Source organism: Micromys minutus, assembly GCF_963924665.1.
Source record: "Micromys minutus genome assembly, chromosome: 29".
Classification (NCBI taxonomy): domain Eukaryota; kingdom Metazoa; phylum Chordata; class Mammalia; order Rodentia; family Muridae; genus Micromys; species Micromys minutus.
This window is the reverse complement of record NC_137964.1, coordinates 24,116,203-24,139,088: the sequence shown is the minus strand read 5'-3', so window position 1 is coordinate 24,139,088 and position 22,886 is coordinate 24,116,203. Positions and strand designations below refer to the sequence as shown.

General features: G+C 48.5%; 1 protein-coding gene across 8 annotated transcripts in view; it reads left to right on the top strand.

The window, feature by feature from the left end:
* The first annotated feature begins 355 nt into the window (after positions 1-355).
* KMT5A (lysine methyltransferase 5A) overlaps positions 356-22,886 on the top strand; it is a 31,375-nt gene continuing 8,844 nt past the window's right edge. The window contains exons 1-8 of one of the 8 annotated variants that reach the window (XM_080941405.1): positions 356-444; positions 5,988-6,103; positions 7,199-7,355; positions 10,812-11,031; positions 11,383-11,470; positions 16,439-16,498; positions 18,580-18,770; positions 19,340-21,195. In XM_080941405.1, coding sequence (XP_080797531.1) covers positions 435-444; positions 5,988-6,103; positions 7,199-7,355; positions 10,812-11,031; positions 11,383-11,470; positions 16,439-16,498; positions 18,580-18,770; positions 19,340-19,550 — 1,053 coding nt within the window. In that variant the 5' untranslated portion in view covers positions 356-434 and the 3' untranslated portion in view covers positions 19,551-21,195. Of the gene's footprint in view, positions 445-5,537; positions 5,765-5,987; positions 6,104-6,755; positions 6,900-6,978; positions 7,094-7,198; positions 7,356-10,811; positions 11,032-11,382; positions 11,471-16,438; positions 16,499-18,579; positions 18,771-19,339; positions 21,197-22,886 lie in introns of those variants that run through there. The other 7 variants (XM_080941411.1, XM_080941407.1, XM_080941404.1 and 4 more) reach the window with 7 other exon arrangements.

Here is a 22,886-nt window from a genome sequence, read left to right as displayed (position 1 = left end):
GTTTCCGGTCAAACCTAACGCAAACCGGAAGTTCCTGGTCAGGTCCACCTATATACCCGGTCCTCCAACAAAATATTGACGAACCTGAGCTGGAGCTTCAAGCAGGAGAGGGCGGAGCTTACGGCTCCTCCCTCCCAATAGCAGAAGATGAGTTTTTCTATCTCAGCCAATCAATGTCAGGAGATGATCAAATTTAAAGTTTTCCCCCCCTCCCCACCTGGCTACAGGCCCAGCCTTCTGCAGAAAGGCGGGGAGAAGGGCGGGTCCTGGCCTCGTGCCCGCCAATCACAGTGTGCAGCCCGCGAAAGAGCGGGCGGCTGCGCCAATCAGCACCTTCAGCTGCGGTCTAGCGGAGCAGTTGGCTACAGTTGTTGCAACTTTTTTTTTGAAAGCTGAGTTTCCCGGGAGATTCCAGGCGGTGACAGAGCCGGGCCATGGCTAGAGGTATTTGTTAGGGTGGCCAGCGCAGTGGGACTGCCTAGCCGAGAGCCGCACTGCTGGGAACGCAAGGCGCGGGAGCAGCCGCTTACAGGCATCCTCCTACGGTGGAGCGCGGGGACCCAGAGGGACAGGGGACTCAGGGTGCTTCCGGAGGCCGTTCCCCTTGTTCGGCAGCGCTTTCCCGTCTGGACGCGTGGGCGCCTGTGGTTCAGCCAGTCTACCCGGAGCTGGCATATCCATATGTCATGGAAACTTGAGTGCAGCGCCCCTCCAGGGAACGGTTGTTACTGATGCCAGGAGCTTAGCTGCTGGAAGGGGTGACCCCGAGGCAGGGCACAGATTGCTGACCTGCATCTCGGGCAGTGCGTGCTCCTGAGTCAGCTCTGTACCGTGGGGTCAGGCCCCGGGTCCCAGGCGTCCTTTTCTTGGGTGAATTGGGTCCCCCAGGTGCCTGGCGGAGCAGCCCTTCACCCCTAAGCTGGGCAGGATTTAAGCCTACTGGAGGTGGCGAGGATGGATTCGTGCGGCCCGCAAGGCAAATCCATCTTTGAAGACATAATTTGCTGTCAGGATAAAAGTCCCTGTTATGCGGCAAAGAGATGGCCGTTTCTAGCCGCTGAGTCACACGCGAAAGGACCAAAAACTTGAGGGTGACTGGTGTCAGTTTTTGTTTGTTTTTGTTTTTAACATGGAGGATTTTCTCGAAATACCAAGACGTCACGTATTAGTGGAAAATGCAGTCTGCTCTGTAGAGCAACAATAACAGATTAATTTGTCATTCATTCAGGGAATATTTTTGAACCCGTTTGGATACTCTGACCCTATTGGATAATTTGTTCTCCCAGTGTTCTTACAGGGTCTTTGGAGACAAGACTTCTTCAGATACTACCCAGAAATGAGGCATAATGAACTTCACGTTAAAGTGTTTCATTACCCAGAGAAAATTATCATTAGTTTCATCATTAAACCTTCCCTCTCTCCTGTTTCTTTCACTTTCCAGCACCTTTTCCTTTTCTTTGTTTTTATTTATTTATTTTATAGAGAGTCTCAGGACAAAGCCCTTGCAGAAATGGAAGTCCTTATGTAGACCAGGCTGGCATTAAACTTGTGATCTTCTTGTTCTTGGCCCTCAAATTCAGGGATTTTAGGCATACACCACCATGCCAAGTTTAATACTGGTGAGGAAAAGAAAATACGTATCTAGAAGTATATTTAAATTGTCTTAGTTGTAAAATGATGAATTGCTACTTCTTTTAAAACTATTATTTTGATCTAATGTGTACAGGAGTTTTGTCCACATGTGTCTGTGTACCATGTACGCCTATTTTCCACAGAGATGAGAACAGGGTGTCAGATACCCATGAATCTGGAGCTATAGAAAGTTGAACCTGGGTCCTCTGGAAGAGCGACCAGTGTTCCTAACCACTGAGCCATCTCTGTATGCTATACACGTAGTTTACTGACATACATGCAGTCCAAAGACCAATATGTTAAAATAATACATGTGGGGGAATAAAACTTGATTTGTTTGAACTGTGTGTAGGGTGACTAAAAGCCTTTAATCCCAGCCATCTGGAGACAGAGGGAGCTGGGTCTCTGAGTTCAAGGTCAGCCTGGTCTACAAACAAGTCCCAGGATAGCCAGATTTATGGAGAAACTCTGTGTAGAAACACCAAAACAACAACTAACAGCTTAATGAAGTTATAGGAAGAAAACTATCACTGAAATATGGGAATAACTATTACTGAGATCCAAACATTTTATCTCCATTAACCTATAGAATATCTATATAAGCCTAAATAACATCTAGTTCTACAGAAGTCAAAGGTGAAGTCTGAAGAATATTTTTAAAATATTTATTTATTTATTATATATAAGTACACTGTAGTTGTCTTCAGACACCAGAAGAGGGCATCAGATCTCATTACAGATGGCTGTGAGCCACCATGTGGTTGCTGGGAATTGAACTCAGGACCTCTGGAAGAGCAGTCAGTGCTCTTAACCGCTGACCCATCTCTCCAGCCCCTGAAGAATTCTTAAGTACACTGTCGCTGTCCTCAGACGTGCCAGAAGAAGGCATCAGATCCCAATACAGGTTGTGAGCCACCATGTGGTTGATGGGGTTTGAACTTAGGACCTTTGAAAGAGCAGTCAGTGCTCTTAACCGTTCCCATTTCTTAGCTAAAGCTAAGGACAAAGTTGTTTAGCTTCTGCCAGTATTATGACCCTCATGGCTAGCTATGTGCTCCTTAGACCTAGGGCCTAACACTTGCTATGTAAGCTCTTTTCCACATCCTCATCTTCTCCACACACCAACCCTCTTTTTGAGACAGGGTCTCTTTGTATAGCCCTGGCTTCTCAGAACTCACTGTGTGGACTGGGCTAGCCTCACACTCAGAGAGATCTGCTTGTCTCTGCCTCTAGAGTACTGGAATTAACGTGCACTACTATATCTGGGGCCTGGTTTTGTTTTCGGATAGAGTTTTAGATGGAGACTCACTATATAGCTCAGGCTGGCCTAGAACTCAGGCACTCCTGCCTCAGCTTCCCAAGTTGGTTTCAGTCTCTGAGACTTACTGCTGAATAAACTCATCTTTTCTAGTTCCTTTTGAACTCTGGCTGTCTGGTTCAACTGAGCTGGCTGGCTCAAAACTCCTCTCCAACATGACTGATTCAAATTGGCTTATCTCAGCTTCTGAGTGAATTGCCTCATCCATTGGCAATCAGTTCTAGTCTTCTGGCTCCTTAGCATTCTCTGACTTGTTCTGTCTTCACCTGTGGATACCTTGTTCCCTCTCTGCAACCTGTCTCCTAGAACTGTCCTGGTAAAACTGCCTTCTCTTCTCTCTGCGCTGCTCTCTAAGTGAGAGTTGGGCATATCCTATTCTGTCAGATCTTCCTCGGATTTGTGTCACTTTGTCTGCCTCTCCATTAGAAGTCACTTTCAAACATAGGTGCTTCCTTCTACAAACTAACTTTACCTTCATTCTTTGGGATTAAAGGTGGGTCTGTTGTCCTGCCAGAGTAGCTGTGCTGCTGGATTCAGATCTCTCTACAGTTTGGTTTGGTGTAGGGGTTGCAGGAGCGAACCACCGTGTGCTCTATTTTGAGGAAGGTCAGCCCATCTCATTTTCCTCCTTCCCTCCATCTCTTCTGCTCCTTCCAAAAAGGTTCGGCATTCTTCTCAGTCTCTCAGCAGCTAAACAATACAGATCTTTATCACCTCATTTTTCATATTTCCCTAATTCTCCCTTTGCTCCTGAGATTAATTCTAGAATAGTCATTATGGCCTACAAGGCCCCTCTGCCGCCACCACTCCCTCAACCCCCTGCTCACCCCTCCTCTCTTCCCCTCCCCACCTTACTCCCCTACAGCCAGATGTCTTTATATTCACTGTTGTGACTAATGGGCTGAAACGAAGCAGGTAGATAGTCAGAAAATGTTTGATACGTGGATTTTTATCTGGTATTTGAATTCAGGAGAACCATTCTTTATGGCAAAATACGATTACATAGCGGAAGTGGGTTCCAATCCCATCTCTTCCTCGTCATAGTAGATAAGTCATCTGTCCTAAGCCTCAGTTTCGATAGGTGCGAGACAGGAATAATAGTATGATCCTAGTCAGGAGTTTTAATTAAATGATGCAATATTAAAGGTCCTAGCACACTGTAAACATTCAGGCTTTGATGTTGCTGTCAATTTATAGTTCTCTGAAGTCCTAGCAAGAATAGATTTTGTATTTCTTTAGTTTGTTTTTTTTAAACTGCTTTACTTGTAAAGCCCAGAATGGCTTCAAACTTGCAATCATTCGGCTTTAGCCTGCCAAGTGGAGACTGGGGGTGTAAGTCATGTCCAGTTCAAATGGGATAGTTCCCATTGCTTGCTTATTTGCAGAACTTGGGATTGAACCCGGGCGTCCTGTGTTCCAAGCTTGTGATTTACCACTGAGTGTCACTTTAGTATCTTTTTTTTTTTTTTACTTCCGGTAGTCTCAAGTAGTCAAGGATGAAAGGCTCTGCAGAGGGATGGGAAGTTTGGGGTAGGCCTCTAACTTTGATAGTTATTAAAGCAAGTTGATAAGTAATGCCCGAGGGTGGCTGGTCCCACAATCATTCTCAGTATAAGGCCTTTTAACAGGAGGGAAGGTGAAGAGGCTACCTTTAACAGCCCTTTTTGTAGATGTTGGGAGAACCCTTGGGTACGTAGGTCATGGAAAACAAGGCTTTGGAATTTTAGCTACTTTGACATAGTCTGCCAGACTCGGGAAGTGACTTAGTTGTGTGGTCCTAATGCTAAGGCAGGAATTGGGTACCTTCTGGTGTCCTTTGTGTCTATGACTTTGCACAAATACAGCGAATTTTTGGCTGTGTGCCTTAACACAGCCACCGCACAACGGCACAAGGCAGTAAGCAGTCACCAGAGTGCCTGGAATCCTGCCTACCTAGGCATTTTTCTTACAGGGAGGGCCACAGGAGCACAGGGTGGGTGACCTGCTTGCAAAACCCTCCGGCCTCACAGTAGCTCCTCCCAATCTCAATTTCTTCATCTCAATGGACCAGGAGTAGCGGCTAGGAGTGCAGTCACTCTGGTCTGTTGGCTTGGGCTGGAACCTAGATGTGAGAACTTGGCCAGGTCCCTCGCTTCTCTGAGCCTCAGTTTCCCATCTGTTGGAAAGAGGTAATAACAATGTCTGTCTCCCCCCGGGCTATTCTGAGGCGTAAACAAGATAGCACGGCTGAAGAAGCACCCCAGCAAACTTATCAAGGCTAGCCAGGGCTCCTTGGCTCCTCAGGGCCTCCTACCGGCCATAGGCCGAGTTCGCCTAGCTTTGGAATAGGGCCCATTACTTCCTGGTTCTGTGGCCCTAGAGACTCCCTTCCTTCTGCTGGGATGCCCACAGGGCAGACGCCGGGGTTCGCGTGAACGTCCCACGCATGCAGACGCGGCCCCGGTGCGGGCTCGGGGCGCCGTGCAGTCGCTGCGCAGAGTGGCCGGGGGCGCGCGCGCGAGGGGCAGCGCTGAGCCGGGATTGGCCGTCGTGCGCCCTCGCGCCCGCCCCGCAGGCGCCTGGCAGCGCCGCCCCTGCCCGCGCCGTCCCCGGCCTCGCTCCGGGCCCCGGCTGCGGCGCGCGCGGGCGCCCGGCCTGCTGCGGGCCATGGGCGAAGCGGGCGCCGTGGGGCGCCGCCGGCCCTTTCCCGGGGCGCCGCGGCGGCGCTGGTGGCGGCGGCAGCAGCAGCAGCAGCGGCGGCGGCAGCGCTGGTGGCCGGGCCGCGGCGAGGGCGAGGGCGCCGGCCGCGCCGCCATGGGCCTAGCCGGGCTGCAGGTGGGTGTGTCGGGCCCGGGTGCGTGGGGTGGGGCGGGCGCAGGAGGCCCCGGCCGGGCCGGGTGGGAAGGGTGCCGCGGCTCGGGGCCCCGGGACAGCGCAGCCGGGCCCCGTGCGTGCGGGCTTGGCGACATGGCTGCGGGCGGGCCCCCGCGGTCTCGCGGCCCGCGCCGCCGCGCCCTGAGCGCCCCTCCCCCGCTTCCCCCGGGTCCCCCCTCTCCAGGCAGGAAGATGTGCAAGCCCCGCGCGGTGGAGGCGGCGGCAGCGGCGGTGGCGGCGACGGCCCCGGGCCCGGAGATGGTGGAGCGGAGGGGCCCGGGGAGGCCCCGCAGCGACGGGGTAAGCAGGCTCCTTCCCCGCCTTGAGAGCGCGCCAGCCGGGCCCGGGCCTCGCGCACGTGGGCACAGCAGGGGACCCCCCATCGGTGCTCGCCGGCTGGACTAGTCTGGGGCAGCTTCTTTCTCTGTCGCCTGGCCGGGAGTGGGTCCGGCTACACTGTGACCCTGGCTGGCAATGTCTGACCTCGAAAAGTTTGACTGTGGCCTTGGGACATTTACAGCCCCTCTCGAGACCTTGAGGTCCCTGGAGGTAGCTGTCTTACCAAGGGTGTGTGGGGCTTGTTCTTGCCCCTATAGTAACCAGAGTGTCTGACTTGGATATTTAGTGGCTTACCTGGCTGCCAGAACCTGAATTGTTTTGGGGAGAGCCCACTCAAAGGAGAGGTTCCACACCCAAAAGACACCAACACAGCAGTGACCTGCACTAACACCCCCATCCCACCCCACCCCAGCCTCCTCCAGTGTTTGCAGCCAAGGTGCGGTTTGCAGCGGAGTGACCGCCCTAAATGCGCTGGCCGGCAGCCTGTACTCTCATTGGCCTCCCCCATCACTCAGCCACAGTACTGGGAGGTGCTGAGCTGCAGTGGCTTGAGAGGGGACAGGCCTGGCGCGGAAGGTTCTGGCACTAAACAAGCCCTCCCAGTAGGCCTCAGCACCAAGTGGTTAACCAGGTTCCCTTAGGCCTGTTTCTGTGCTGGTGGCTGACTCTCTAGCCTGGGGACATAACCCCTGACTCAGCCCAGCCCTTCGAATCCAGAGTCAGTTTTTCCTGGGTCATTCTGACCTCCCTGCTGCTGGTAGGTTATTAGCTCTTTCCTTAAATGGACTGTACCTTCGTTTAAGGTCTTGTCCTTTGCTGGCCAGACTTCTCCCTTGGGGACTAGGTTTAGAGACGGTGTGTGTTCAGAAACCTGGGGCTTTAAATCTGCCACTGCTCTCCTGAGAGAGCTCTCCTGGGGCTGGCATCTCCTGGTTGGCGTGTCCTGGACTGGTGATGAAATCTCTTTTGTATTCTTCCTTCCCCTTCTTCCCTTAAAACGCTGAGGGATTGTCTTTGTTTCCAAGCCTCTTTCAGAATGTGTGTTTGTCTTTCTAGGAGAACGTGTTTGCTGGGCAGTCAAAGATCTATGCCTACATGAGTCCGAACAAATGCTCTGGAATGCGCTCTCCACTTCAGGAAGAGAACTCGGTTGCACATCATGAGGTCAAATGCCCGGGGAAACCATTAGCTGGAATCTACAGGAAGCGAGAAGGTAAGCCCTGAATGGCCTCTTTCTGCCTTCAGCTGCTCGGATTGTATACGCTCACACTCTTACATTTCTCCAGTGCCGGCGGTGAGGGAGATATTAGCTATGTCCCCTCTCACGGTGAGAAACAGACTGAGGTGGAAAAGAGAAGGTTGTGTCAGGGTGTGTGCCCTGTGGTCTGACAGGTTTTTCCTACTTTCACAAGAATTAGGAGTGTCTTGCCACATTGCAAAAAATAACACACTCGACCTGCAATTGGAAAAGCTTTTGATTGTTAAAGACGCAGAAAAAGTGAGTCCAGGTTGTACAGAGCAGGCAGCTGACTGCAATGTGAAGTAGACCCAGGGGATCAATTAACTTACTGTGTGTGGCAGGGCCTGACCCCATTTCTACAGTTTCTTTCCATTCAAGCGTTCTGTGTTACTTTCCAAAGCAGTATGTGCAGTATGTGAAATTTTGAGCAAAATCATAGGCGGGGGTGGTAGGGCTTGGTAGATAGAATACTTGTCAAACATGTGAGACTCTGGTTTGATCCTGAGCATTTTACAACAAAACAAAAATGGGGGAGGGAGGACCAAGAGTGTGTGGTTATTGGGAAATTCTGTGGAAGCCAAGTTGCAGTGATTTCAAAACCAGCATGGCTTACAGTATGATACTTTGTCCCACCCCACTGCCCAGAATAAGGAGGATTGGGGATGTGGCTCAGTGGTATGTTTGTCGAGCAAGCGTAAGGCCCTAAGCTCAGTTTCTAACACCCAAAGAAGAGAATTCCACTCAGCACTGTGAACAAGGCAATCTTAGAAGAATCTCGCTTTCTTCTAGAGCTTCAGTGAGGAAAGCTTCTGTCTACCCCCACAGTTCATTCCACAGTCTTGCCCTACTGAGCAGGGCTCCCCAGCTGCCAGCAGCTTTTTAGGGCAAAGCTTTGTGTTTACCAACAAAAATGGTCAGAAGTGCCAAATCCCAGTCTGTCAGGCTACCTTTGAGAACTAAGGTGTTGGGGGGGGGAGCCCTATGCCTGTGGAAGGAGCCTACCCTCGCCTTAACTGTTTTTCTCCACCGTCATGTATGGGGCTATGTTGTCTGAGCCTCAAAGTAACTTAGATACCAACTGTCACTGCCACTTGGGTAAGCCTCAGTTCCTTTGTGAGTCCCAGGTGTCCTATCTGTGAGTTGAGAGGAGTCCCTACACACCCATTGGGCTGTTTGAGTGTAGAAGGGTCTTGAGATGTTGCAGCTGTAGTAAGCTGGGCTCCACTACATTGCCATGTCTTCCTACATCTACAGTGTCTGCAGCTGTCAGGAGGGTTACGTACCTACTGCCCAGACTTGACCAAAGTCCCTCTCTGGGGCTATAGCCACCTTGCATTTCTTCCAAAATTGGGCAGAGTGAATATTGTCTATGTGATGGTGGGGGCTTACGGATTCCTGGTGCATTAATTGGCAGTAATTAGAATCTGTGGTCACATGTACGGTAGAGTTTCTGAGAAAGGGCACGATCTCACCTAACTGCTATGGCACAGATGTCTTAGGGATTGTCAGTGGACCCTGTATATTCCTAGGAGGGAAGGATGATGAGAGGAAAGGGGCTAATCTGGAAAGGCTTGGGGTTTTTTCTTTTAATTGCGTTTATTTATTTACTTTGTATTTGGGTGGGTGTTGTGTGCTTGCATATACATACGGGGTTCAGAGGAAAACTTACAGCAGTTAGTTCTTGCCTTTGAAGGGCCTGAGAATCAGATTGGGGGAGTTAGGCTTGGTGACAAGAGCTTTTTTACCTATGGACCTATCTTGTCCTTGGCTGCACCCCCTTTCCCCAGCTTTTTTTTTTTTTTTTTTTGCGCCTGTGCTTGGAAACTGAACTCAGGCCCTCATGTTTTGTGAGTCACTTTACTGACTAAGCCAGCTTTTAAGCTCCACCTTCCTGGATACTTGTGATACATCTCTTTTTTCTTTTTCTTTTCTTTCTTTTTTTTTTTTTTTTTTTTTTTGTTTTTTGTTTTTTGTTTTTTTGTTTGCTGAGCTTTAATTCAAGTATCAAAGTTTATGTGCTTGTTTTGTAGAGACTGGGCATGTAGGCAAGCACTCTACCACTGAGCTAACCCAGATTATTTGTTTGTTTGTTTGTTTATTTATTTCAAGACAAGCTCTCCTGTAGCCCAGGCTAGCTTCAAACTTTCCATGCCAGAACTTGTGTTCTGGTTACACCTCCCAAGCGTGCTGGGATAATAGGTCTGTGCCACCATGCCAGATTTTACTTCAGCTTCATCCCCAGCTTCAAAGCGTGCACTTGGGTGATTTGTGTGTGTGTGTGTGTGTGTGTGTGTGTGTGTGTGTGTGTGTGTTTGTGTGTTTGTGTTTGCGTGTTTGCCTGCAGTCATACAACTGCACCTCTAAGACCTGGCTGTTTTTGTTACCCCACAAAGAACAGACCCATCAATATTAATATTCACTTAGCACTCCCCAGCCCCCACAGCTTCTAGGCAGCCTTGAAACTCCTTTCTGGATCTGAAGCTTTGCCTGTCATGGACATTTCATGCAAATGAAGTCATGATACATAGCCTTTTGTGTTTGGCCTTTTACTCTTTACTCAGCAGCGTGTTTTTCAGAGTCAGCCCTAGTGTACTGTGCTTTTTATGGCTGAGTCGTAATTGTTCTCAGAGTGTGGACAGACCAAATTTCAACTATTTATACACTAACCGGTGTTTTGAATGTTTGCTTTTTGGCTAATGTGCATAAGCTACCACGGTTCATGTACAGATTTTTTTTGTATAGACATGTGCTTTTAATCCTGAGTAGAAGCCTGACTGGAGTTGCTAGGTCATATGATAATTCTGTGTTTAACTTTGTAAGGAAACCTCAAAACTGTTTTCTAAAATGGGCATGCTGTTTCATATCTCTGGGTAGTATATTAGTTATTTACTTTAAAAGTAAATCATTAAATCCATTTTTTTAGAATAGCACAGTTCACCAGCACCAAATTTGCACACTCTTATCAGCAGGGCTATTTATCGTGTTCCTCATGACAGGGTGCCTGCCAGTCTGCCTAGGTGCCATCCGGAGAACCTCTGGGAGCCTGGGACTTCAACCCTTTTAGAAGGAGGGTTTGTTTGGCTAAGATTCTAAAGTAAAATATGCCGACAGTGAGTGGAGAAGACTTTGGGCTTTGTCCCCTTGCTCCACCCACCAGTGCTAGCTAGCTCTTGCCTTGGGAATTGAGTTTCTTTTCTTGGGTGTGCAGGCCACTGGCTGAGCACTCAGGCTGCCTCCCATGCCCACATGCAGATGACCAGGCCCTGTCTCCAAGTACTTCTGCTTGGCTGGCCTTAGTGGACACTTGCACAGTAGGCTCCAGCTCCTTCCTGACACTCACAGAGTGCTCCTACCTTAGCCTTTCTGAGGACACAGGAGCTAGCCAGTGCATGGAGTAGATAAGTTCGTTTCCCACCTGTCCCACTGCAGAGAAAAGAAACGCTGGGAATCTTATCCGAAGCGCTGTGAAGTCAGACGAACAGAAGAGCAAAGATACCAGGAGAGGTCCCCTGGCGCCTTTTCCAAACCAAAAATCTGAAGCAGCAGAACCTCCAAAAACTCCACCCCCATCATGTGATTCTACCAATGTAGCAGTTGCTAAGCAAGCCCTGAAAAAGCCCCTCAAGGGCAAGCAGGCCCCTCGGAAAAAGTAAGTAGCCTGGAGCCCTTTCAACACCACTTGCTTCTCATGGCCTGGCTCCGGTGTCCATTGCGGTTGTGTAGTCCACTGCCAGGCTTCTTCTCCCCTGAGTCATCACACTTCTGGTGTTTCCCTGTATGTGTGTCAGGGTCCAGAGGTCAGGGCCTCTCCCTATCTCTTCCCCAGAGAGGAGTGAGCAGCTGTCCTTGAGTCTGGGGCCCGCCCAGGTAGCTGAACAGATGTGCACCCAGGTCCCAACGCACAAAAGTGTTTGAGGAACACATTTACAGCGACTTACCTCCTGGGTCTGAGCAGGGCAGCAGGCCTCATGTTGATTTTCTTCCCTCCCCTCTTACCCAGGTCTCAAGGGAAAACACAGCAGAATAGAAAACTCACAGATTTCTACCCTGTGCGAAGGAGCTCCAGGAAGAGCAAAGCTGAGCTGCAGGTAAGGTCTGATCAGCTGCAGCTAGGAGGAGCAAGACCTGTGGGTTTTGTTTAGCAAGTGTAGCTGGTCACTGGGGTGTGTCCTCTCTTCTAGCAGAGATCATCCTCAGCTTGCTCTACCTTCCTGGTGGGCATATTTCAGACCCCTGAGGAAGCTTTGTAAGTTGTACTTCCTGACATAGAAATATCAGATTGGCTTTTTCAGGATGTTTTTGGCAGTGTGTTTTGGAGCCTAGAACTGTGAGGAAAGCTGCCTGTTCTTTCAGGAGCATCTCCCATCTTCGGCCTAGAAGTTTCTAGAGAACAGTAGCTTGGAAGTGCTTACTGACTGCTGGTAGACTGCACTCTCCTGTCTGTAAAATGACCTGGTAAAGTCCAGGGATGGAGAAACACCTAACCCTAGCATTCAGGACAGAGTTAAGAGAACTGATGGACGTTCTGATGAACGTGGTCTGGTCTGAACCGCAAGTCCAGACAGTGCTACATAGTGAGATCCGCCTCAAGAAAAGAAAAGATAATGAGTTGTTAAGAATACAAAAGAAGTGGATTCCTACACTAGCGGTGGTATTGAATCCTTCACTCTTGACTACATAATTAAAACCTGCCTGAAAACAAAACACACAAATAAAATGGTCTCCCAGGGCTAGAGATGTAGTTCAGTTAGAGTTCTTGCTTGTCGTGTTTCTAGAAGTCCACAATTTCCATCCCTAGCACCGTATAAACTAGAGATGGTGGGTCTTGTCTATAAACCTAGAACTGAGGAGGTAGAGACAGATCAAGGGTTCAAGGCCAAGTGGGAGGTGGTGGTATATGCCTTTTAATTCCAGTACTTGGGAGGCAGAGGCCAACCTCTTGGTCTATAGAGTTCCAGGACAGCCAGAGGTACACAGAGAAATCCTGTCTTGAGGGGGTAGGGGTTAAGGCTAAGTTACATAGAGAAATTGAGGCCAGCCTGAACTACATGAGATCCTCTCATAAAAGACTTTATAACGGTGGAGGAGTGCAAATGGCAGCTAGCTAAGACTGTCACCCTCCCTTGTCTCCCAGTATAGTCTGTTTCCATCTGCCTATTTCTGGCTAAACATGAAGTGGCTTATAGGGAGGAAGGTAGCCAGTCTGGGCAGCCCCACACCCATGTGTGCAGCTTTATACTGCAGGTTGTGGTTGCTGCCTCTCTGTTCTGAGTCCCACTCGTATGCCAGGGTTAGTCTCTCACTCTCCTGTGTGACTTTGACTCTGACGGCTTCAGAACAAGGAAGACAGGATTGATTTGGGCAGTCTGAGCATTTCGTATGCTGCTGAGGTTCTCTCGGAATCAGAGATGGCAGATCGGCATGCAGAGCTTTTGATTGATGCAGCTTTATCTAAAAACAAGCCCAAAGGAGGGGGTCTGCTTCCTCTCCCGCCCCACTTGCCTGCTAGCTTTGACTTCATTTCTTGTGAAGGGTAGTGCCTTGGCCAAGAATGAGCTGTTATAAATGCTTCCAGCAGTGGGAGGCTGTACTGGGTCACTCTCAAAGGCTGCATTGCAGAGCAGAGGTGGTGCCTGGCCACAGAACCTAGGGCTCCTCCCTGTCAGGCAGGAGTCATGGCAGGCCCCATGGGGGCTGAGGGCTGCTAGGTTGGAGTACCAGAGCCAGCAGTGCGTAAGAAAAGCAGGGCTCTTGTACCTGGAGAGACTACAGAGCCCACCTGCTTACTGCAGCAGAGAGCAGTGGCAGGGGAGGCACAGCCTGTTACCAGATAGAGCAGGAAGCAGCACAAGCGAGCACCATGCTGTGCCCCTCACTGTTTGTCTTGGCTCTGCTGAAAGCACTGTTCCCCTGTCGCTGGTCTGGCAGTAAAGTGACAGCTGCCCATTTGGCGCCATGGCTGTGACTGTGGCTGGCAGAGTTTGTATTCTTTTGACTGCAGAGGAAGCTGGAGGACATAGCAGTGAGCTCTGTCAGAGAGCTGAAGTTCCTCGACTGGGTTAGTCTAGGGGCTGAGTAGGTGGACCAAGAAACTACTTGACAAGTGGCCAAGACTGAAATCGAAGTACCAAGTTGTGGAGCACCTTGTGGAGCTTAAGGAAAGCTGATAGGGCAGAACCGGTAAAGCTCAGAGCCAGAGATTTAGACCATCGGGTTTTAGCACAGGACAAGCCATAGGGAAATGCTCTCAGCCTCCTGGCACTAGCCTGGCTGGCCTGCCCATTGATGGGTGGCAACCACATTGTAGCAAAAACAACTGTGGGCAGTACCTTCTGATACTTCCGGAGGACTGTAAGGAGCCATCTGTCCTTCCTGTCCACCTTCACTCAGATCTTGCCTACTCTAAAAAGACTCCTAGATAGTGCTGGAGCACAGCATAGAGCCCTTATGCATGAGGCTGTAGGTGTAGTCACCAGAACTGTCAGGAGGACAAAACCTAACTGCCTGCCTTTGGATGGTTGGTGAGAGGAGTAGTTTGGTACTGTGGTGAGCCTAAGACTCCTTAGTCCCCAAGGAATCTACAGTTTCTTTGAAAAGGTGTCTAACAACTCCAGAGCAAAGGAGGAAACGAGCCGGCTCATGGATTAGGGGAAAGGTCACACTAGGCAGGAAGGACAGCTGCTCAGTAGCCTAGAGGCTGGAGACTTGGCCTTCTGGAAGAGCCTGTTGTGTGTGTGTGGGGGGGGGTGAGACATTGACGCCTGTATCTTACAGAATCTGTATCCACATAAGAAAAAGTCCAGCATGGTGACACACACCTTTAATCTCAGCATTCAGGCGGTAGAGGCGGGTAGATCTCTGAGTTCAATTCCAAACTCTCAGAGTCGAACAATGTGATGATTGGAAAAGTAATCCAGCATTCTGGGTGAGGTTATATCTTGCTTTAATCTCATTACCTTGGAGTCTCTTGCAGGGGGTTTTGAGTTCCAGCCAGCTTTGATATATAGTTTTGTTTTGTTTTGTGATTTTTTTTTTTTTCCCAAACAGTGTCTCTTTATGTGGCCCTGGCTGTCTTGAAACTCACTCTGTGGAACAGGCTGGCCTAGAATTCAGAGATCCACCTGCCTCTGCCTTCCCTAGTGCTGGGATTAAATTTTTGTAGTAATTTTTGATTCATAGGTAAATTACAAAGGTAATACAGATACTTCTCAGGGACCCATTACCAACCTACTTTATTATTAACATCTTGAGTCATTCTGTAAATTTGTCACTACCTGGGAAGTAGCATTGAAGTGTGCTATTAGGTGAACGTACAGGAATGGTGTGCCTTCCCTTATAGTTCTAAAAGAGATGGGTGTGGCGGTGCTTTAAAAGTAACAATAATAACAATCTTTTCAGAAGATTCCCGTGATACTAGGTGGAGTCCAGGGCTGTAGTGGAAGCCCTGAGACTCAGGAGATGGCTGTCAGGTAAGAGGACAGCATCAGGGGCTGAAGAGAAGGTGACTAGATATCAGACTGTCCTAGAGGTGTACATCCGGTCTCGCTCAGCAGTGTCTCCATCATGTGTGGACTGAATGACTGTACCCTGGTCTCGGGCTCTACCTACAAGGTCTAGCAAGGGTGCGAGTTCAACAGGTGGCAGGACCTCCACAGATGGCATTAGCCCAGAAGTACCTTCATGCTGGTGAGCTGAAGGGCTTTGGGGCATCTGGTGTCTATAGCTCCCTGTTGTTCTCTAGCATCTTGTGTAATGAGAGGGCACAGTGGCATCCAGGGTGAGATGGAGTAGCAGCAGAAGAGATTACCCATGGGAGTTCCTAGCTCCTCTGTTCCTTGCTGTGTTGTTCCACTGGCTAGGAGATCTGAGCATAGACCTCCAGAGGAAGTATCAGTTAGCTAGGAGGGACAAGGAGTAGCTCTGGTCCATTAATCCATTTAATTAATTGGTGGTGCTGGGCATTAAAGCCATGTGCTGAGCAAACATTATTCCTTCTGTCTTTTCTTTCTTTCCTTCCTTCCTTCCTTCCTTTCTTTCTTTTTTTTTTTTTTTTTTTTTTTTTTTTTGAGATAGGCTCTCACCAGATTGCCCTATGCTGGCTCAGAACTTACTATGTAACTCAGATTGGCCTCAAATGTATGAAAATTTGCCTCAGACTCTTGAGCAGCTAGGTAAGATACAGGCATAGGCCACCGTGCCCAGTTAATGGGGGGTGGTTATTTCATAGGGAGTTACAATCCAGATCTTACATTTATTTACTTGTAGCAGGGGCATTTGTGTGCCATGTTTTGTGTATGGTGGTCAGAGAGAACACCTTAAGGGAGTTGGTTCCCTTCTTGTACAATGTCTGTTCTAGGGATCAAATTTAGATGGTCAGGATTTCTAGCAAATGCCTTTGCTTCTTGATCCTTCTTGACAGTCCTAGAGTCTTGTTTCTTAGATCCTGGTGAATTAATTTTTTTTTTAAGTACTATATAGGACAAACTTGATGTTTAAGCCTCTGTAACAAATACCTGAGGTAATAAAGATTGATTCTTTGTTGCCGTTGTACAGACTGCTGTCTTTTTAGGTGACTCCTGTTGCTTTGGGCATCATGGAGGAGCATGTGGGGCAAGACTACTTTCCTAACTGCTGAAAGTGAGAGGGCAGGAGTCTTACTCTCCCACAGAGCGGGTCCAAAGGGGCCCCCCTAGAGCCCACCTCTTAATGGATTCAGTGTTTCCCAATACTAACAAGGCAGACTGACCGATTCTTCACAAGGATCCTTGGGAAACACTTAAGATCCAGACTAGTTAGGTATGGTGACGCCCACTTCTAATCCTACACTTTGGAGGCCAGGGCAGGAGCTTACAGTGTGAACTTTCTGAGACTCAGAAACCAAAAGAAACAAAGGCTGAAAGTATAGCCGGCCAGAACTGTGGACCTCTTGCCCAGACAAAGCTGGATGATGGTTGTTCGTGGCAGATGGACAATGAGAGCCGTGCTCGGGGTGGGGCAGCACAGGTTGCTGTGGCATGGTACGTGAACACTAACACTGTTCTTTCCTCTCCACACAGTCTGAAGAAAGGAAGAAAATAGATGAGCTAATTGAGAGTGGGAAGGAAGAGGGCATGAAGGTAAGGCCTGATCCACACAGCTAAGACAAGCCACAAAACTGCCTTGACTACACAAGTGGCCGTCCCACCCCCCTGTAGAGCGTCAAAGAGACAGACTCAACAGTTGTGAAGCAAGCATGTCAGGAAGGGACAGACAGGCATCAGCTGCTTACCTTACTGAGATGTCCATGGTGGCACACCCACTTCTACTTGGTTTTTATTTTTTGTGGAATGAATGTTTTGTTTGTCTACCATATGTGAGCCTGGTGCACTCAGAAGTCAGAAGAGGGCATTTAATCCCCTGAAACCAGTAGATAGTTATGACTCACCATGTGGATGCTGAGAAGTTTGTTACAGGTGGTTCTAAGCTGTGTAGCGTTGGGGTGTGGGTGATGGGAACTAAACTGGGTCCTCTGCAAGAGCCATCTCTCCAGCCCCATCCTTTGTTTTCGTTTGAGATAGGGTCTCTCTCCCTATGTATTCCTGGCTATCCTGGAACTCATTCTGTGGAATAGGCTGGTCTCACACTTACAGAGATAGATCTTCCTCTACCTCCGTAATATTGGGATTAAAGGCGTATATAAGGATGCCTGGCCTGGGTAAATTGTAAAGAAAAATTACAGTGGGAATGATGGCCAAGTTGGTCAGCCTATCTGTCTACTCAGGAGGCTGAGGCAGAGTGGTTGTAAGACTGTAAGATCAATCTTGCCTGAATTGTGGAGTCAGTTTAGTATAAAAAGGGAGCTGTAAATGTAGCTTGTGGGGCCATGCCCAGCTGCAAGGTGGACATGCCTCTTGGGAGTTAGAACTTGGGGAGTTTACGTATCCCACACTGGATGCTAGGCTGTAGGGACACACTCAGATGAGGCTCCGGGGCTGGGAAAGTTCAGTCAGATGTGGGAATGCTGGAGCTAGTTCCAGGTTCACTGGGAGTGGAGGAAGGGCTGAGAACAGAGTCGGGGACAGCAGGCTGTGGACAGGGAAAGAGCAGCTCTGGCTTGTCCCCGCAGTGGTGATAGTTCTTAGGTGGAGGCAGGCTTGATGGCTCAGGGAGGCCTTCTACGGGAGAATTAAGCTGCGGCTCTGTAGCCAAAGGCCTTCTCCAAGGCTCTCCTCAGCAGATCTTGATGAAAGAAACAGTTCTAAACTGTTTATTGCCTGTTCATTGCAGAGAATGGATACTTACTGTATCATACCCACTTCTCAAGGTGGACCTGAGATTAAATATATTTTGCAGGGAGGATTATCTGGGAAGGGAAGTTTATTAGCTAAGCCCTTAGGGCCTTCTATATACCTTATTAGCATGGAGAACTCTGTCTGGGTCTATGTGACCAGAGGTCACGTTTCCTTATGTGAAGAATGCGGCAGGTGTTTCAGGCCAGGAATCTGGCAGGGAGCAGGGTGTGTGCACACCAAGTCTCTGGGCTTCAACCTAATCTACCTTACTGAGCTTCCTGGCATGCTTTACCATTCAACAATAGCATTGACAGCCTTGCATTCAGTCCCTAGCACTTACCCCTAAAGAAGGAAAGGTACAAAGATAATTATTCAGAGAGGATTAGTTTGTCCCCGTGTCCAGTTCTAAGGGTTTTTTTCTCCACATCGGTGGTCTTTTGTGTTGATGCTAGGATTGACTGAGCCCTATGCATGCTAAGCATGTGCGGTGTGACTGGGCCCCAATGCATACATCTCAGTGTGTTTTGGGTTAGGGGCTATACCTCCGAGGTGTGACGGATGGGTTTGTTCTATGAGCACTGGGCCTTGCTCATCCCCCAATAAGCGGAGAACTTTATGGATCAGAGTTTCTTAACTTTGTGACCTTTCTAAGCCTCCTTTTACTCATCTGCCAAATGTTGTGTGCCCACTTAGCAGGTTTCGGCTGGGAACCTAACATAAAGCGAACTTTGAATGGGCATAGAGGAGCTCTTTGTGGGACGAAATGGGTATGACCTGAGACTAGACCCAGTACATACAGTACAAGCTATGAAGCCATCCCACATCCCACACAGTGCGAGTGGGTTTCATTTTTACTGAGGAAGGCATCATGCCTATTGACACTGCTCATGTTTTTGAACCCATACTGTCTTGTTCCTTCCTGACAGATTGATCTAATTGATGGCAAAGGCCGGGGTGTGATTGCTACCAAGCAGTTTTCCCGGGGAGACTTTGTGGTAGAATACCATGGGGACCTCATTGAAATCACCGATGCCAAGAAGCGGGAGGCTCTGTACGCACAGGACCCCTCCACAGGCTGCTACATGTACTATTTTCAATATCTGAGCAAAACCTACTGGTAAGTACACAGTGACGTTAACTCTGTGGGTGCCTAGGACCATTCCTGATCTCTGATCAGTTTCCTTACCTGCTACAGTTAGATCAGGTCTCATTATGTAGCTCTGGTTAGCATCAAACTGATCAGCCTCCTGCCTCAGCCTCCTGAGTGCTAGGATTACAAATGTAAAGTGTCATGTCCAGAGAGATCTATCTGCTCCTTTCTCCTCCCCAGTTAGGTTTGGAATTGGAGCTACCCTTCAGCAGGAGAGGACTTGTTCCCTAGAAACCTGCTCCAGTCACAAGCCCTTTCCCTCTGGGCATGTGTCTGAGGAGCTCTGTGGAATGGTAATTGTTCCTTCCTGGTTGAGGTCAGGGGAGCAGATTTGTAATCATTCCTGTGTTTTGAAACAGCACAGTTACTTCCTCACCTCTATAGAGAGTTCTTTGGATTCCACCCCCAAGTTCTACATGGAGGCCTCTCTGGCTTTAAAAGTAGCCTTTGGAATTAACCCGTTTTCCATGTGAGGCCTCCCAGCCAGGTTAAAATCCTCTTTATCAGTGTAATCCCTCACTCTCCCACTATCCCAGCGTGGATGCCACTCAAGAAACAAACCGACTGGGGAGACTGATCAATCACAGTAAGTGTGGGAATTGCCAGACCAAACTGCATGACATCGATGGCGTGCCTCACCTCATCCTCATAGCCTCCCGAGACATTGCAGCTGGGGAGGAGCTCCTGTACGACTACGGTGACCGAAGCAAGGCCTCCATCGAAGCCTACCCTTGGCTGAAGCACTAACCATGTGGCCTCCCTGCCTCCCTGCCACCCTGCCTCCTTCAAAGGACAAAGTGCCCTCAAAGGGAAATGAATTTTTTTACACACACTCGCGCGCACACATATACACACACACTCACACACTCACTCACTCTCTCTTAGCTAATTACTTCAAATGTTTTTAAAAAGTATATTAAAGATGCCTTTTCATGTAGTATTTAAATATCTGTTACAGGTTTCCAAGGTGGACTTGAACAGATGGCCTTATATTACCAAAACTTTTATATTCTAGTTGTTTTTGTACCTTTTTGCATACAAGCTGAACATTTGTGCTTCCCGCGCAGTGTAAGACTCGGCACAGGTTTTTGAGAATGGAGTTGAACATGAACTAGGAAGCCGGGCTCTGCCCAAGATGAAAGCCAGGACTCCCCCGCACCCCACATCCAAGGACAGGCCGGTGTGAGGGTGCCGCCACCCCCACGCACAGCCTGGACGGGATGTCTCCAAGCTCTTGTTCTCCTCAGCGTCTTGACAGGTGTACACATTGACGTGTATGAATATTTTTTAGCAAAAGTTTCACAGTAAGCTAGTCTTCCCCTCTGCTTTCTCCAAAGCTTACTGAGCCTGGGGCTCGGAGGCCCGGCCAGGAACAGACCTCTTCCATAGGCTTAAGGCTTTTCCAGGCACCTTGAAGCATCAGGGTGGGCAGTCATACTAGAGGCAGGCCGGGAAAAGCACTGTTCTCCTGCCCAAGAAGGGCAGGTCTCCTGAAACTTCATTAATTCTTTATAGAAATGTGAACACTGAATTTATTTTAAAAAATAATAATAAAAAAAAAACAAAACAAAAAAATTTTAAAAAAGAAAAAAAATGAAAAAAAAACCACAGAAAACAACTTAACATGTATATAGGTTTTGAAGGGAGTGAAATGAATGCGTTTTTCTTTTCTTCTGGGGTTTATTTTTCTTTTTGGCTTGGCTGGTTGGTTTGTGTAGAGGAGATTTGAGATGGTACTCTATTCTAATCAAAAGTAAGGTTTTGTAGTGGGACCAGAAATTACTAAGCCCACACCCCCTCCCCAACCCCCATTCTGCTGCGTGGGAAGTTCTCTACCTGCTGTCAAGGCAGAACCCATGGTATCCCATGAAGATGCTGTCAGCCTAGGACCCCTGTTAGCATCAAGCACCAGATGTGTTTGGCACTAGGGTACCTGGCAGCCAGCAAGGCTTAGCAGCCAGAGAACCAGGCTGATACTTCAGTTCTGACCTGTGACAGCAAGAGTAGGTGGCTTCCTTCTCCCTCACTGGGGAGGACAAACTATTCACCTTCAGTCCAGGGGGGCTGGGGTTCAGGAGCCAGGTATATGAGCCTACCCTTGTCCCCAACACCCCCATCTCCCAGCCTATGATGGTGCTACCTAAGAAAGTCTTCCCTGCACCCTTTGCTAGCCCAGTCAGTGGTCAGACTTGGAGGAGGATCCGACAGGAGGGTGTAACTGTGAGATAAAATGTCTTGGTTGTACCTGTTTGTGGCTTAGCTTTGTATTTAAATAGCAAACAAAAAAGGAAATAAACTTGAAACTTATTTGTCATCTTAAAAATAAAGCAAAAAAATTAAAATATTTATTGCCAGGCAAGACAACCTATGTATGTGTTGTTCTTAATGGAGGTGGAATAAAAGGAGGAAAGATGACTGGTTCGCCCTATAAATGGTTTTGCTGCCAAGCCTGACTATCCAAGTTTGATCCCTGGTGCGCACACAAAAAGAAAGTGGGATCTAACTTTTTTACAGAGTGAAAGTTTGTTCTAGGGAGCCAGAATTCAAGCATTTTTAAAATTTGGCTTCTGATTAACCGATAAAAAAGGGGTGAGTTCAGAGGGTTCTTGGGAAGGTTGGGGATGTATTACCTCTGGGTAATGGCCAACATGTTACATACATCCTAAATGGTAGCTTCTATAATTGTCTTCAGAGTCAGTATGCCAGGCTGGCCTGATATTTCCTGGTGCTGGGATCACAAGTGTGTATGCATGCCCACACCAGCTTCATTGTCATTTCCATTTCCCCACCCCCAAGACAGTTTTCCTTTGTACCCTGTCTGTCTTGAAACTCACTCCATAGGTCAGTTTGGCCACAAACTCGAGATCTGCCTGCCTCTGCCTCCCAAGTGCTGGGTTAAAGGTGTGCACCACCTCACCTAGCCGGCTGCAGATTTGCCTCATAGGAGATGCCTTAGCATCACTCAGTCCTTCCTAAAGCTGTATCCTGGTCCCAGCAACTTGCCATGGCTTGTTTGTTTTGGAACTTGTGACCTGTTGGGACTAGGTGGCTTAGAGATCCTACATGCCCTGGAGGTGAGGGGGCAGCCTACTGCCTACAAGGGGTGTTCTGCAGACTTCTTCGGGCATTTTCACACCATCCCTTTTAGAGGATTCTGTGGTCATCCATACTCCCTACCCAACACTGATGCAGTTAGTATACTGAGGGAAAGTTTGATACAGCTCATGGTTTCAAACTCTCCAAGTACTTGAGGCTGATAGCTAGGTGAGTGATTCCCAGTTCTGATATCTTAGGCTGGATGTAGGAGATGTGGCTCTGTGTAAAACTGCTAGCTGGCACTCCTAATTCCAGAACTCAGGAAGCAGAGACCTGTTGAAATTCAGACTATCTACTTAATTTTAGGATAGCCAGAGTTACATAAAAGCACCATAAACCTGATAACCGATGTCCAATCCCTAGACTCCACACAGAAAGCTGGATACTAGCTGGTTGTGGCACACCCCTTTGGTCCCAGTATTAAGGAGGCTGAGGTATCTCTTTGAGTTCCAAGTCAGCTGGGGCTCCAACATGAGACAGAGTCAGCAGTCCAAGGGTACATAGCAAATTACAAAGGAGACCATGCCCCAACAAGATCCAAGTCTAGAACCGCCTCAAAAGTTGTCTTCAGGGGACTGGGAGGATGGCTCGGAGTGCTGATGGCTCTTTTTGAGAACTCAGGTTCAATTCCCAGCACCTATATGGCAGCTAACAGACCTAGGAGAATGTGACATCTAATATTTTGCTTGCTTTAGTGAAAAATGAGAAGTACTTTGCCCTACTCTTGAGCTCAAAAGCCTTGAGTGTTCTGAGTCAGATCTTTGGCATTTCCTTCAGTCTGGAGAGACAGCCTCCCTAACTGACACCTTCATTCATACACATGAGCTCATTTGTATGTCCACAGGCATTTACTCCATCTTAGCTCTTTAAGAGGCCAGTCTGGGAGCTGGAGAGAAGGCTCACCAAGTTCAATTTCCAGAAACCACAGCGGAAAAAAAAAACCAAAAAATACACACACACATGCACATTCTTTAAAAAAAGAGACCA